This window comes from Calypte anna, chromosome 1 (genome assembly GCF_003957555.1).
Source record: "Calypte anna isolate BGI_N300 chromosome 1, bCalAnn1_v1.p, whole genome shotgun sequence".
Taxonomy (NCBI): Eukaryota; Metazoa; Chordata; class Aves; order Apodiformes; family Trochilidae; genus Calypte; species Calypte anna.
Window position 1 is genome coordinate 5,989,127 of NC_044244.1, and position 16,939 is coordinate 6,006,065.

General features: G+C 39.6%; 1 protein-coding gene across 2 annotated transcripts in view; it reads left to right on the forward strand.

Annotated features, from left to right (window-relative positions):
* The window catches only part of CELF2 (CUGBP Elav-like family member 2), a 548,689-nt gene that overhangs the window by 475,279 nt on the left and 56,471 nt on the right, over window positions 1–16,939 (forward strand). For both annotated transcript variants that reach the window (XM_030469342.1, XM_030469341.1), the window contains 2 exons: window positions 5,591–5,725; window positions 16,107–16,186. In XM_030469342.1, the coding sequence (XP_030325202.1) occupies window positions 5,591–5,725; window positions 16,107–16,186 (215 nt within the window). The remainder of the gene's footprint in view (window positions 1–5,590; window positions 5,726–16,106; window positions 16,187–16,939) is intronic.

Genomic DNA, 16,939 nt, shown 5'->3' on the forward strand with positions numbered 1-16,939 from the left:
ATTTATCCCCTTGGGAGGATTCTGAAAAGACTCTAATTGTTGAGAAATGTAACATCCCTGAAAGATTTTCAGATAATGGATTTTGTGTGGTGTGTGCTGTTCTGATTACCTGTTGTGTCTAGTCTGACCACCTTTTGTATTGTTAGGTGGTTACTTTAACCTGTCTACCAAGTTTTGGGTTAGGATTCCTTGCCAGAATAGCATGATTTCAAGACCTGGAAGGCTCCACCATTGCTAGATTAATCTCAACTGTTAATCATGCACAGTATTTGTCTATTTAAGGACAACAGGATTCCTGCACTCTAGTGCTGAAGCATCAGTGCATGCTTGACTCTTAAGTTGGCTGTGGCTATTAACAAGATATGATTTAGCAAATACTTAAATGTTTCTTGGATCAGGATCTGAGTACAGACAATACTTTTAGGCAGATATCATGAAGAGGGTATCCTCTTAAATGGATCAAAACATCACTACTTCAGAGAAAATAAGAAAATTCTCTGCTTAAAAAGGAAGGGAGGGAGAGTGGTGCAAGCTGAGTCATCTTATAAACTATTTTTGTTATTACTTTGCTAGTGAAAATTTACAGAAATAATTTTGGAATTCTAAGTGATGCAACTTTGCCAATTTGGAGGGAAAAATTAAAGGCCATATGTTAGCAATGACACATAGAAAAGTTGATAATTAATGCAGGCAGCTTTGATTCCAGGTGCAACTTGGACAGATTGTATGCAAGGGTTTTTCACAGGCCAAAAAAAAAAAAGAACATTTATACAATAACTATTTCTTTATTTGCTCAAAAAAGAAAGCATCTTTTGGATGAAAAAAAAATGCATTCCAACTGACTAAACTCCTCAAAAATATATACTAAAGGGATATAACTGAATTTTCAGGACAGAGTTTTGTGGGTTTAGAAGAGAGAAAGTTTGTTGTATCTTCAGGGAGATTTCCCATGATTATTACAGGGTTTAATGCTTTTGTAGTATACAGAAATAATCTCTACTTCTTTATTCTCCTGGGTTGGCACAAGCGATTTCTGCAAGAAATACTCATTACTGAAGCAAATTGACTAAAGCAAAAAAAATTAGACCCTTCAGGATTTTATTCTGCAACTTGGATGTAGGGCTATCAGAATGCAGGAGGATTCATTTTGAAAGAAGTCCCCCAGCAGAGGTGGGGTTCATCTCAGATAAATTTTGAAGGCTAACTTAGGTCTCTAGCTTCAAACACAACACCTGGGCACCTATGGTAGTGTTTGCAATGCTAGTGCTGATGAAGGTAAGAGAACAGTGCATCTCCCATTAAAACAGGGGTTTGCATGTCATCACATAGAGTTTCTGCATTCAGAAGAAAGATTCCCACCCCAAATCCAGGCTTGGCACTGGATGTGCTGCACTGGCTGCCTGGGCAACATAGCTGACTTGTGTTTGTAACATGTTTGGGTGGATTAGAGGTGAATCCCATATTATTTAATCAAGATGCTACACAGTTTCACACCTTCTTTCATGGAACTAGAACTTGGGGCCTTGTTCACTATGACCTTCTGGCTGCTTCTGCTTTATCAATTCAGAGCACTCATCCTATCAGATGCTTACAGTCAGTTGTGTCTATTTCATGTCCTCAGAGTTGTGCAAAATATCCAGAAGTACAACTAGGTTTACAAGCAAGGTTCAGAACTAATGATATCAAATACTTGCCAAAAATTTTCATTATGTTCTGGATTTTGAATTATTGAAACCTACCTCTAGCATGGGAGAGACAATTATCAAGCAGCAGTGAAATGCTTATGAGCTACTGACCCTTGAGCCCTGCTTTCCTTCCCCCAGCCTGCTTTGCCTGCTGTCATTGCCCAAAGCACTCCCATCTCCCAAGCTTTGTTCAGTCCCTTAGAGCTCACTTATTCCTCCTGTCCTGCAGCTGGAGCTCAGCACATCTACATGTTATCATGATGAGCAAGTTTTGGGAGCTGGCTGAAAGGTAACAGCCCTGCCTGCTGTGAAGGACGAGGGAGATCCCATAAAAAAGCTTTACCATCTTGGCATTGACAACAGGGAGCTGATAACATTTTAGCTGAGACTACAACTGCACACCTAAACTGTGGATGAGTAAAGTAAGGTGGGATGGCTTTTGACAGCCATCCTTTCTTCAAACAGCAGCAGGAAGTGCCTTTCCTGGTCTTCATGCTTTGTTGGGATGAGTGTGCTTAGCACTGAGATCCTTGCTTGGGAATGACCAGCAGACTTGGCTGAATGAACAGAGAGTTTGCTCTAAATATATTTGACCAATACTTCTTGCAGTCCATTGTTTATTTGATTCTCAAACCATGTCTGCATGACAGATAAGTATTCCTTTTAGAAGAAAAGGAGAGAAGCTGCTGACCAGAAATGCAAAAACAAAATTCAGACAGCCAGTCTTACGGGGGTGAAAAAGCATTCCTTTCTCTGCATGAGAATATATCATTGAAAACTCTTCCAGCCTAATAATATCAGATGTTCTGTCAGATGGAATGAAAACATGTCATTTAGATCTTGACAATTGTCTCTTTAAATGTTTTTTATGCTGGGCCCCTAGCCAAAAAAAATGAATAGCAATTTTCTTAAGCTTCAGCACTGATCACCACTGACTAATAGCACTGAATGCAGAGCACGTCATCATATCAATATGTTTTCTGTACTCTGAGCATTCTTCACAAAATCTGCATTTTTAAGATGTACAGTACACAGAAGCTGGATGTTTAATTTACTATAAAATCACCCTCAAGCTGAAAACCTGCAAATCATGTTCGTTAAATGGCATATTTATAGGTTTACGAGCGAAACTAAAGGAGGCCGGTGGGGAGTTTGTCGTCTGCTACTCTTTGGAAAATTAAAACAAAGCCTTCCTGATTGCATCTCATTTCTTTTGAATCTCTGTGTGAATTTCTTCTATTTGAGTCTTTGTCCTTGCACCTAAGCAGGACAATGAGAGACCTCCTTTGGGATGGCTTGGCAGGCACTTGTCCAACTTGACCAGGAGCAGTTTTTAAGAGGGTTGGGATCTTGTCACCCTTAGAGTAGCCTAAAATTAGCCCAAAATTTAAACTGGCAGGTACTAGCTGACACACAGGCAGAAGTTAAGAGGTTCATAATACAGAGCAGAAGGCAATGCTTGGACCTTTGCTTGGCACCATGGCTTCTCCAAGCTTGACCTTAGTTTGTGGTATCCACAAACCAAGAAAATCCACACCTGGCAGCCCAGCTTGGTCCCTTGCTTCATACCATTTCCTGCACCCCAGCGAGAGTATGGCTGTTGAGGGGACAGGATGGGCTGGGACCTTCCTCAGAGAGAGAAATCAAGGCAGTAGAGGAATGGAAAGCAGCCAAGTTACAGGCATCCTTCCACCAGGAGAAGTGACTGCCTACCTAAATTCTCCTTGGGGCTTTCAGGAAGACAATCCTTGAAATAATTATTAGCAGCACCAAGGCCAAGAATACAGTATGAATCAGATGTAAAGTTTTATTGGAAGACTTAAATGGAAAGGGACTTTTTATAAGAGCAGGTGGTGATAGGATGTGGGAGAATAGTTTTAAACTGGAAGAGGGCAGATTCAGATCAGGTATTGGGAAGAAATTCTCTCTTGTGAGGGTGGTGAGACAGTGGCACAGGTTGCCCAGAGAATTGTTGATTCCCCATCCCTGGCAGTGCTCAGAGCCAGGTTGGAGGGGTTTGGAGCAACCTGATTTAATGGGAGGTGTCCTTGCCCATGGTAGTGGTGTTGGAACTGGGTGATCTTTAATGTCTCTTCCAACCCAAGCAATTCTATGATTCTATAAATATAAAGATATACATGTACACACACACACACACACACATATATATGTATAAAAAAAAGAAATACCAACCTGCAGGTCTTATTTTCAGTTCCACATGCTCAGCTTCTGATCAGTGTATAACTGACTCATCTCATGCATAATTTTTTGACCCTTTATGGAGAGTTAAGTTGCATGTGGAACTTCAGTATAAAGTAAAGTGTGAATGAAAATGCTAAGTCTTGAGGAATCTGCTGAGGAAAACTTAACCTGGGTGTTACATTCATGCCAGTTTTCTTACAAGGTTGTAGAGGGAGAAGCTAGGATTGTATGGTCTGGTCTCTGTTTTGGATTCTGAAAAATGCAGCTTGTTTAAAAGCTACAAATACTTTTTCAAGTCAGCAATTCTAAGGAAAAAATTACTTCAAATATCTCTCATGATCAGTAAACATAAATCTCTTCCTTTTATTGTTGAAATTTTTAAATGCCTTTAAAGTGTTGAAGTATAACACAAATAAAATCCTATGAAAATAGATGCAGTTTCATCTTCCTCAGCTGCAATTTATTCTATTTGACAAACTCGTGGTAATACAGGAGAGAGAGCTGGGGAGAAAGGGAAGATTCTTCCTTTTTTCTTTTTTCCTTGTAAGCCCAGAAATGAAAATACTTCATTACAAAAATAATTTGCACAATAATAGAAATAAGTAAGAGCACTGCAGACTCTCTAGAGTAAAGCTTTCCTTCTCTCTCTGCTTCCCTGCAAACTCAGGCAGCCTACTCATTAACAGTGAATTGGATTTACATGCCATTTCAAGAGAAGAAGAAAGCACTGGTGTATATACTGTATAAGAAGCACTTAGAGTTCTGGTTTAATATAGATGGGGAGGGTGCGTTAACACTTCTAAGTCCTACCAGGGTGAATTAAGTTTTGATGACCTGTTTAATTTTTGACAGGAGTCCACAGCTTTAGTTCTGTAAGTTTGAGTTTAGCAGGGCTGCTGCAGCAGTCTAGATTTTACTAGTGATTTTGGTGACAATGCAAGTAGCAAATATTCTACCAATAATTCAGATAAAGCACCTTTTTCATGTTTTTTGCAAACTCAGCTTCATTACAAATCAAAGGATTTGACTTTGGGAGAGAATTATGCAGTCCTCTTGTTAAAGCAGTGCCCTAGAATATACCTTGTGTCCTGGAGGGGAGAGGGCTCTATCAGTCTGAAAAAAAAGCCAGCAAATTTAATGCATTCTTTTTCCAGAGCAGTCGTTAGACTTCTGCCTTTTGACTGCCATGCATTAAGTTGGTTGAAATTGAAAGCTCAGATAGGAGCCTTTCTCTCAAAACATTTCTCAGGAATATTTTTCATTAGCTCATATCATTACGTGCACAATCCCTTCTTCACCTTCACCCCTGTCATGATTTCTTTCGTTCATGAGGGAGATGAGGGAAGTTATCTGAATTAAAATCTATGCAAAGATGTCTTTAAAAGTCCCCCTAACAGAGGATGCTTTTTTCTTAGAAGCCGTGATGGGGAGGCATATGCAGAATGACTAAGGCAGCCAATTAATACATTATATAAACAGCAAGCACCACTAGAAAAAAGAGAGAGAAAGAAAATAAAATGAGTTGGGATGGGGGTGGGGAGGGGGGAAGGGAGGTTGTAAGTATAAAGTGTTTGCCTTAGGACTTGTCTTCAGTTACAGAGCCAGACTCACATGACTGGAGCTTGGTTTGATGTGGTAATGAAGCATTGATCACAGGAAAAAGATGAAATGGCCTTTGCTCATTCATTATTTTTATCTTCTAGCTGTGGAAGACAGAAAATTGTTCATAGGAATGGTTTCGAAGAAGTGTAATGAGAATGATATCAGGGTGATGTTTTCTCCGTTCGGCCAGATAGAAGAATGCCGAATCCTTCGGGGACCGGATGGGCTGAGCAGAGGTGAGTGTGCAGTCTGTAAAGTCTCTTTCCTTAAGTGCTAATTGGGAGCTATATGTCACAGCCAGGGTAGGCAGAGCCACTGTCTGCAGCTGGAGGTTATGCTATAATATGTCCCACGTGATAAAGGTATCCACATGAACTTTTCACAGTGACTGAAATTATCACCTTTTATTTCCAGTGTCAGAAAGGTTTCAGTGTCAACATATTAACTTGTGTTATTGCCCTGTTTGTCAGCTGGAAAGGTTTCTTTTCACCCTGAGAAAACACCCCCAGTTTTCTGCTCTGACAAAATCAAAGATCCTTCCCTGACCCCATTTCTACTTTGTAGTGTAAAACCAAAAAAATAAAAAAAAAGCCAAGGACTGTAAATAACTGCTTGAAGGGATGCAGGGTCATGGGAATTAGCCCACGTCACAGCACCATCTCCTCCATTCCCTTGTTTTCTATAACTATATGCAAAATTGTAACTGAGAAGCAAAGAAGTTAGTTTGACCCTGAGAGTTTTGCCTGGACAAAACTTTGTAAAAAGAGCTTTTAAATCTTGTGCCTCTATCAGAACCCAAAAACCAGGGCAGAGGTGTTAAACAGCAGCACCGAGAGCAGTCAAGGAACTGACCTGAACTTTGGAAATGAAGTGCAGCACTGACTTCAATACCTGGTGATCCCTCATGAGTGCAGAAGTGCCTTTTGGGGAAAGGCCCTTTGAAAACATACTGAAAAGAACAATAATTGTATATTGATGATCCAGGCTGCACATTAACTCCATGGTATGTGGACCTGAAATTAATCTCAGAGTGTGAAACTTCTGCAAATGTCAGTGCCAGGTGATGCTCGGTGGAAAAGAAAATAGTGATAGTCCCATCTGTCAGTGGGGAAGGATGCTGTGGTACTCACCATGGCCAGTTAGTGGCATGGGAAGTAAAGTAATTGTAAGTGTGGAACTGAGAAAATACCACTCCTATTTCTATAGAAAAAATATGTAGAAAGCACAGTTTATGCATTTTATTACATTTTCAAAAGGCACAGAAAAAAATAATAGTACCCATTTTGCCTATAGGTATAGATCTAGATATTTTTCTTTACTTTTGGATCTGCTTTTTTCCAGTAGGCTATAATATCCTCAGTATTTTGTGCAACAATTTGTGTTTTGTTTTGTGTGCAGCCCAGATTCTTCAAAATGTCTTAAGAATTTCAGTAAGGGAAGTTGCAGGTATATCTATATTTCATGGGTACCACTTGATCGAACCTATCATACTGCTTCTGAATAATGACTTTGCAGTTGCAAAGATACTTGGCAATAGGGAGCACCAAGAAAAGTATGCACTTAGTTAAGCATGCTTAGTCAGCAATTCCAAAACCTTCCTGAACCCTCAGAGCGGGGTTCAGGCAAGAGAGCCTCAGGATCATGTCTATTGCCTTGGGGAAGACTAGAGGAAAGGTCTGAGGTTGGTTCCTGAGGCTCAGTAATGAATGTTAACTGATGGAGTCAAGTGCTGCCATTATCTTTCTAGATCCATCATTGAGGTAAAACAAATAATTCTGATTTTCACTGATTTAATTTTGTAAGCAGCACATGGAAGGGGTGATGGAAGGTGTAATTGGGAAAGGAGCTAACGAACTGCTGAAGTAACAAGATCTGGGCATCAGACGCTTTGAGATTCAAAAAGATGTAATTGATTCCTCAGAATCACCCAACAAAGAACTTCATCTTTCTTGGGATCCATAGAGATCCCACTGCATACATGCTTTTGTTCAGCAGATATTTGGCATATTATAAGCATAGAAAAGCTAACTATGAAATCCACCAGGCTATGTGAGATTGGTGGAATAGTTTTGTTCTGCTATAAATAGCAATTTCACAATAATAAGCAGCTGAGATTTTTAAGCCATGTCACCGATATATCAGGCAGAGCTGCAGAGGTAATGTGCTGCTCTCTCCTGCTGGAAGCTGAAGGTCTCAGTCCAGGTAGGTCACACACCAGTAGTCAGAGCAGAGCTGTATCCTCTCTGCCACTCGCTTTATTTCGGTCACAATCACGACTGATACTCTCTCATGCCCTCATGCATCATGCCTTGTTAAACTTGAATTGCTTTCTACACACCCATGTTCACACTTGAAAATGAGTTCAGCTGTGCCAGCCAAGTTTTCAGGCAGATGTTTATCAGCTTCACAAAACCACCACTCCATGAGAGAAGGCAAAGTGTTGGGAAAATGGTTGGTATTGAAGTCAAAATGAAAAGTGCTAAGGGAGATTCGCAGTGGAGAGGGAGCTTGGAAAAGCACAGGATGAAGCTGCTTCATTAAAAGGAGGGAGAATTCATACAGTTAAATCTTTGTAACAAGTTCCAATACTTAACGAGTTTTGATTCATGTTACTGTTTCCAAGATGTGATTTCCCACTGCCACAAATGGTATTTGTTTTCCCAGCACCCATCCAGATCTGCTTCCCTCCCAGCCACAGAGGGGGGAATAAAAAATAGTCACTATCTTAGGAAAACACTGTTGTCACCATGCCAGAACCTTCAAAACTCGAGGTGCTCAGAGCAGTGAGATGGAAATATGGTCCAGTAACCTCTGTTTGGCATCCCTTTTCAATTGCATAACAAGTGCACATTATAGCATCTCAGATGAAAAGAGCTTGAAAAGTAATATCCATTGGTATTTATGCCAACTTTCAAGCTTTGTTAAAGGGTTCAGGCAAATTGGCTTTATTACTAACAGATAGCTACAAGGAATAGCTCCAGGTTCTACTGCTGAGTAGAACAGTTTATGTTTGTACTGCTTTTGTTATTTTCTTAATGAAGAGTAAAAATCTTTCAGCTGACTTTTGGGCCACATCTATACTGCAACAGCAGCTGCACAGCTGGTATGGTAACTTGCTGTTGTCAACCCATAGGAAGAGTGTAGAGTTGAAGTGTAGGAAAAATCCCATCCTGTGGTATCAAGGGAAAATATAACACTTAGTGATGAGTGTGATATAAGTGCTAAGATCAAGAGAGAGGGAAAGAGATTGAACTGGTTGTTTCTATTGTAGTTTCCAGCCAAGAGCTGACAGAACCTTAAAAAAAGTCACACCCATTGCTGTCAGTACTGATAATGGACCATCAGCATTCCCACTCCAAATTCCTATTGTCAGCTGTTTGAAATTCATCTGTAAAACATGACTAAAATAATGATACAAAGCTCCAGTACTGGAGCAGTATGTTTTAAAGAAACAGCTTTTTTTTCCTTGAGTCTCTTTTTCCCCACTGTTGTTTGCTCCTGCATCTGAAAAATAACTGTTGTTTGTATCTGTAATGTGTTATATTCCAGCCAGCTACAAGAAACAGGCAGCACCCAAAAGGCATTGCCTTTCAAAGGCTCTGGGATAGTCCCTACAAAATTAGTTGGCTATCAGTGAGTAATTCCTAGCTGTGAAAGGTATTAAAAATAAAAATACCCTGTTGGCTGTAGAGATAAAGAAACCAGAGACTCAACAGCCATGGAGCCTGGCCTTCCCTTTAGAAGGGTTCATGGGACTATCTAAAGAAGCGTGCCACTGCCTGTACTGTATTCATTATTCAAAGAGAAGGATTCAGCCTGCAGGGTTGTTTAATCCAGCACTTTTTCTGAAGAGCTAAGTATGCTTTACAAAAATTCATGATTGTGATATCATGTGCTAAGCTTCATTATCATGAAAAAGCAGAAGCGAACTGCCTCAGATGATTAAGATTTTAAATCACTTATTGCAAACGGCTTAAGGAAACTTTCAGACCTCCTGACTCACAGCACTATGTAATCTCTACATGACCACAGATGCCAGCACAGACAGCCATGCCATCGTAGCTGGAGTGTACAAAAATAGCCAGAAATACCCACGTTTGATTTGTAGCTGTGCCACTGATGTGCTGTATTGATCCTAGGTGAGGGTCATCATCTCTCTGTTATCGCATTCCTTAAAATAAGGGTAGCAATGCTCCCCTACATTGGTAAATAGCTTTTTTTAGGTTCGTGGATCAATATATCACTGTAGGAATTATTACCATCTGTAATGATAAAAAAAAAATCCTCTTATGCTTATAACAGGAACACCACATGGTAAATTATTCTGCTGTATTGCTAAATGCAGATTTATATAACAGATACCAGAAAGCAGTCAACTGGGTTAATAGCATGCACCAAAAAAACCTGCTAATAGTATGTACAGATAGTTGGATATACCATGAAAATTGTGGAAAAGCTACAAGTGTACATCTTCTAGGCCCCTAATTGTGTGATTTTTTTAAAACAAAATATCACCAGGCACATGGGACAAGCGAACAATTCTGCAGACACTGATTACAAGGATTTTTTTTTCCCCTTTTTTGCTTTCAGAGTAGTTTAGAAATTGCATGGAGAGTCATATCATGGTCAGGCAATTTAATTTCACAAAAGACACTCATACTTTCAGATTGAGGGTTTTTCTTGATGAATTAGTTAAGGAATATATTTGCATCGTAAATAATTGCAGTGAAGGGTAGGTGTGGAGATTGTATGCTGGATTGGGTATTTACTGCTCTTTAAGGGTATTTACTGCTCCTTCATGAGCTAAAGTAATATAAAGTGCAAGCCATGGGAACAGCCTGGATTAGGGGCCACTTTCTGCCCTGTGTTTCAGTGATGGGAAATGAGCATGATGCAAGCACTGTATTTTTATTTGCTCTTCAGAAGCAATTCCATGCCTTGTTTCTTTAGCTGTGATGTGGTAACATTTTAATTTTTTCCAATCATTATGGTACATTTAATTTTCCTTTTCCCTTGCTGAAACTCTTTTGAAGCTGGAAAGGAATAAACACATCTAAGTGACCAGTGTCTCTGCTGGCCTTTGACCAGTAACTACATCTCAGATTTCCATTACTGCAGCTTTGCAGCAATCTCTCCCCAGAGGGAAGGCTGAAATGAAATAATTTACAAGAATGCTTATTCCAATGAGAGTGTCATCAAGGCACTATAAGAGAGTGTGGTATTTGGTACCAGTTTGATTCTGGTCTTGTGTGAATTCTGGTTACTGAAATCTGTACTTTGTGAGGTGGTTAATTGACTGTCCAATTAAAAACGGTTTGAGGCGACCATGAACTTCAGGGAATTTAAAATCCAGAATCTGTCATCTGGTCGATGGTCAAGAGAAGTCAGTAACATCAAATTGATGAGGAATTTAACAGGATGTACCTCTTTACTTTTATGTGCCTGATATGCATAAACTAAAGAGATTCACTGTGACTTTTCCAAAATGCCTCACTTTGGGCTAAGTTGTTGCACTTGGTCTCAGGCCTGTCATTGTGTGGATCAAGCAGTACCTAATGGCCAAATGTCTGTACAATGCACAATTTGATATCTTAATTTGTAGCAAAAATGTATTTTAACCCCTAAGATTTTTGTGTGATGTCCTCATTAGAAGGCTGTTTCCTAGGCTCGTCCTTCCTTCAGACTGTGCAATATTAGCACAGTGTAGAAAAGGGAAAGTCTACTTTGCAATCTCAGCTAGAAATATTTTAACACAACTAGAGCTTATTTTTATCATGCTTCAATTTCCGTAGCTTGTTATTTGAGCTTCATCTTTAAATAGAGCCTTTCATCTCAGAGGATCCCAACTACTTCTTGCAGGAGTATTGTGGCAGCTTTTTACTATTGTTTCTTCACAAAAAGCAGAGAAAAACCTTGTTTACAGTGAACTGGGAAGCTGTAGTGCAACCATTACACCACCAGCTGCGCAGCCACCATGTGTAGTACTGTGATTGCTCAGATGACTTTGAAAATCTCTGGAGCCTTCTTCTGTGTCAGAGTCACTACAAATTTTTTTAAAAAATGGATTGTATCTGCCTTTCTTTTATCTCCAGAACTTTAAAGCCATGGGTTTTTAACTTCCATTTTTAACTCTAGGCTTGATTTTAAAGTATCTAGGTGTTTTGCATCTCTTTTTGGCTTCATTGAGGTATTGGGGTCTTTAAAAGCTCTGCTAGGCCACGCTAATTTTACAGGGGAGGTTTATTATGTAGGTATGAAATCAGACCCCTTACCTCGAGGCCTCCATACTTGAAAATGTTTTCCTTCAGTTGCATCTCCCAAGTATTGATGTTATGTTTGACTGTGTGAACTGCTGACTGAACGTTTCAAGACAGTCTATGAAAGCCTGAGATGAGAAGAATCAAGTGAAGCAGGAGCTGAAATGGAGCAGTGCTAAGCTTTTTTAAATACTTCAGATAATTCAGTCACTCAAGCAGCAAGCCCTAGGTTTAGGACAGCATGGGTTGAGGAGGAAGCTTTTCCAATTTTGCAGCCTCTTCAAAATTCTCCTTCGGTTTGGGGCAGGAGGGTGGTAAGGACCAATCCTGGAAGTTTAAATATTCTTTCAGCCAAGATGGCAAATGTGATAATGTGCTCCAAAATCCCCTTTGTGACAGGGCAGGCTGCCTCCCCCCAATTCTGCCTGCAGAAGGAAATTGCTTTGAGAAGCCTTTCTCCAGTCAATCATTTCTCTGGTGTAGGGGGAAGGCAGCCTTGGAGGAGAAATGAAAACTCTTAAACCTCCTTCCTCCCTCACCTTTTGTTCCTGTTAGTGATCCCTGACATTTTGAAACTAGAGGTGATAAATAATTGCAAGGTCACTTGCAGGTTGTCCGTATTTACAAAAGGATTGTTTTATTATTATTTTATTTGGGGGATTTTTTTGTGGTTAGATAGCTGTTGGTACCAAAAAAAAAGTATTTTCAGGGCATTAGCTATAGAAATATCCCCATTTCCACGTTTTCTCTCCTGGAGAGCTCCATAGGTCCTGTAGGAAGGCAGTAATTGAGTATCAGGACTCAGTATGGTAGAACAGTAATAATTTGATTGTAGCTGTTGGTCCGGAAGACCTCAGCCCACGGCACTACAATCAATGCAGTGTTTCATAGGATGGGGTAAGAGGCCATGGAAATCCTTTCTTGTTTCCTTGCACCATGAGGCATGAAATCTGATTAGTCTTGTCCTCTTGTAATTGTGATTTACAGTCCTAAAGCTAGCAGTATGTTCCCAAAAGACCACCTATATCCGTGAGATACAGTGAGTGAGAGTATGCTGGAAAGGGTTTTCTCAACCCTTCAGAAACTGCTGCAGCAACAGTTCAGGATGGTTCAGGCAGAGCTTTAAAAAAGTGAAATCCAGTGTGCTTAAAAATTGGCTTCTGATTCAATTCTAGGTGCCCCACAAAACCAGCCTCATAAACAGGTTTTCTTCATACCTAAATTATACATGCAAGTTCAGAGATGGAGTTAAGTGGATGGAAATTCAGCGACTGAATAATGATTCAGGCTTAGCTCCCCTCCAGTGTGGCAGTCTGGTCGTGAAGGAAAGGATCCCATGGTTCATACATAGAAATATGTGTGTACACACATAATACATACCCGAATTCTGTGTCTGAGTGTCCAGGTTTGGTAGCCTTGAATGTGAATACATGTAGTGGTGTCTGAATAGTTAAATTCACTTGCATTTAATTAGAGTGCTTGACAGTAACAACTGAAGGTCTAGGTTATCAAATAATTTAGAAATAAGGTTGTCTATTGAGTTTTTACCTTGGTTATTGAGGCAAATTGGACATTTACTGTGCAAATGGCCACTGTCCATTGGGGGGAAGTAGCCTGCTGACTGAAGATAACAAGGGGACCTAACCTCGTAGCCTCTGGCTGACAAATTGTAATTAAAATGCAGTCCCATCTTCTCAGTGGAATGCTTTTTCCAAATGCTCATATTAAAACTGCATAACCTCATTCATCAGGCACTCCCCTTGCCCAGAGAACAAGTTTCTTTTAAATTGGGAGCTCACTCTGTGGCATTTCACAGAGATCTGCTACCAAGGTCTTTTCACTCCATGACAAAAGCCAAAGGGATCCACACAGATGGATTTGGCCTAAGGAATGAGGAGGGAGGCTTTGGGGTAGTGTTGGGCACTGAAAGTCCCCAACAGCTGAGCTTTGTGGTTAAAAAGAGAAAAAGCTTAAGGGAGGGAAGAGGGAGCCTGCTTTATCTTGAGAGGAGCACAGCTTTGTTTCTCTGTTGATTCACATTTCTTTTGAGACCTGCTAATTGCAACATCTCTCAGTAAGTTACTTACAGCAGTACTGCTGGATAGAAATTGTGATAAATGCATAAACTGTGTCTTATTGATTTTTGTTGACATTTTACATGCTTCTTATGCGTTCTAAACCTCCATTCAGTAATTGTCACTATGGTACACGCTCCTGGATAATGAGAGCGAAAGAAGTGAATGAAGCAGTTTCTTGACCATTATAAACAATATTATTCAAAGCTCTGTATGGGGTTTCTTGCCTGCCCTCCAGTATATCTCTATTTGTGCTCATCCCCCATTGAATTTGCAAGATGATAAATGAAAACCCTTGGTGTTATTTCCTCTGTTAATCATAACAACAGAAATGTTTTTAGAAGCGATTACTTGGAGACTGACGGTAAATTTGAGCCTCTTTAATTTTAGTGCACAGCAGCAATATGGAATCTAGCAGAGGTACTGTAGTTTATTTACCTTCTACTGCACATTTTGTCTAGATTGCTGTACAGAAAGCTGTTTTGTTACATCTTTTTCTTTGACAGAAATTTGTTTCTGAATAAGAATAGTATAGCAACACTTTTTGTGGCTAAACAGCAGTAAGACATCAGCAGCTGTTATGTTACCTGAGAAATATGCAGAATCACAACACTGCCATGAAGTTTGCCTCAAAAAATTCTGATTTCTGATTTAATCATGCTCACCTATCAGCCAGAGGTACATAAGTCAACTTATGTATCTCTTATATAAAGGGCCCTTACATTAAGGAGGAAAAAAAATACTGCATGATGCAAAAATGCATTGACTTTATTTTCATGACTAGCTGTAGTGCTTTTGGGTAATGATCAGGCATTGCTTTCTCTTACTGTTGTTTGATTAAAATGTGAATACAGTCTTGACTTGATAATCTTACCAGGTACACACAGAGCAAAAAAGAAAAGTATTTTATGACTCAAATTGATTTACATAAACCAAACAATCTGTTGCTTGTTGGATTGCAAAATGGTTTATTTTGCCCATTGGCCACAGGGGCAACAATATTGTATTTTTGATGCCAGAATGCAGCTTTCATGCATTAGCTCTAAAATGACAATATGCTTTAGCCTCTCAGTGCTTAGATTTGCTTCATTTGGAAATCTTTTAAGTAGTAATAATAATAATGTTTTGAGGAAATTGAGTGGAACACTAAATTATTCTCTGAAACCTAAGTTCAAACTGTGCAAGGCTAAGGGAGCTGAAAATCAATGCACTTTTAAAGTCATTAGAGATCACAAGTGAAATAAGACTGTGTTGCTTTAGCTAAGCTTTTAGTGTGCCATGGTATTATTACAAAATCAGCCTGAATCTGCATTAATTTCACAGTCTTTTTCTTTAAGGTACCCAAGGGTGCATGAAGAATAAAATGTAAATCTCAGAAGGCAATGTTTTTATTAGTCAAAAGGGCAGTGAGTCACACGCTAAAGAAGCTGACCTGTACCATGCCCAGTGTAGGTATGACTGACAATAGTAAAAGGGTGGAAAAATAGCCCAGGAATTAGCCTACTGGCTTTTTATTACAATTTAAAAGACTGAGGAGAGAGAAAAGTGATTTTTTGGGTGTTCATGCACATAGCTTCAGAACTGTTCAAGCTGGTGGTAGCTGTCATAGATCAAAGAGTTATACTCGTACCTAGGGCTCAGAGAAAGGAAAATCATAAAGATTTTTATTTTAAATGTTATTTTCCTAAATGTTGAGACTCCACCTACATTACTGAATTTTGTCTGAGTCTTTTCACCTAGTTGGAGGGTAGACAGTGGAGTTTTTCCTCATCCTTATTTGTATTGTTGTTCTTGGTGCATCCCAAAAATGTATGACTTTACAGACTCCTTTAAATTCCCAGTTCAGCTGCCGGTGGTGCCAGTCATTTATTGGCTATCCACAATTTACCTGCACAAAAGCCATAGCAAGCAGTTGTTAATGCATGGTCTGAACAGACTAAACTGCAATCCAAAGTCTACATAAAAGCCTTACTCAATTCTAACCCTGTGGCTAAAGCACAAAAACTAATGTAACAAAAAAAAAATTTAAAAAAAACACCAAAAATTTTTTTTTAAAATCTTTCTTCTCACACATCCCCACCTGATTTTTTTTCTTTCATCTATGGTCAGATTAGCAAGTCAGCACTGTCAATAAATAAACTAGAGAAGTTGTTTATTTTTATGTACTACTGAGAACAGTGTCGTCTTGTGGCCGTTCTCGTAGACTGTGTTGGTTTAACAAGCGTCCAACCCTTTTGTCTTGTTGTTTTTTGTCTTTCCTGCTCCCTGTCCCCTTGTTCCCACAGGCTGTGCGTTTGTCACATTTTCTACAAGGGCAATGGCACAGAATGCAATCAAAGCCATGCACCAGTCTCAGACCATGGAGGTACAGTACTGTATCATTTGCCCTTTCTTTGTTTTCTTTGTGCAAATGATTGCGAATGGTAAAGCCATGCTCTCCTGGACCATATCAGACACATGACAATCACAGATTTAAACTTTTTACCAACTCACTCTACCTCTCTTTGTCAAGCTTATTTTTCTTAATGACCTGAAAGCACACAGTGAGGTCGCCGTGGTATCCAAACACGGCTCTTGATCCTGTTTTCATTGGCATTCGGCAGAAAATAAAAATGCTGTGAATACCACTCCTGAGTCGTGCTCAGAGTAAATCTGATGAGTAAATTGCTTTTAATTTTAACGCACACGTCCCCAAAGAAAAATCTCGGTGTCTTTTAAATAGATTTTTAAGTGCTGTGGTTTGTGCTGCTCTGAGAAAAATCTCAAGGGATTTAACCTGGCCACGCTGAGTTACTAGTGCATGTGTTTTCCTGCAAATAGAATCTCTTTTTAAGTTAATATAATTTCTCCTTCTTCATGTTGCCAATAAAAATGCTAATAATGACAGAGCATATCAAAGTGTGGCACTTCCAACAGAGCACCATCGTGGCTGTCCCCTCGTAAGCAACTCTGTTTATTTCCTCCCAGACTGCCTCTACAGCCTCGTATTTTGTAATGATGAGCAAGACAAAACTTTAAACCTCTTCACTTAATGTGACTATAGCTGCAGGCTAACAATCCCTTCATTGGAGTGATTATCGAATGCCACAGCTTTGGCAATCTCAAAACTTTTTTCAGT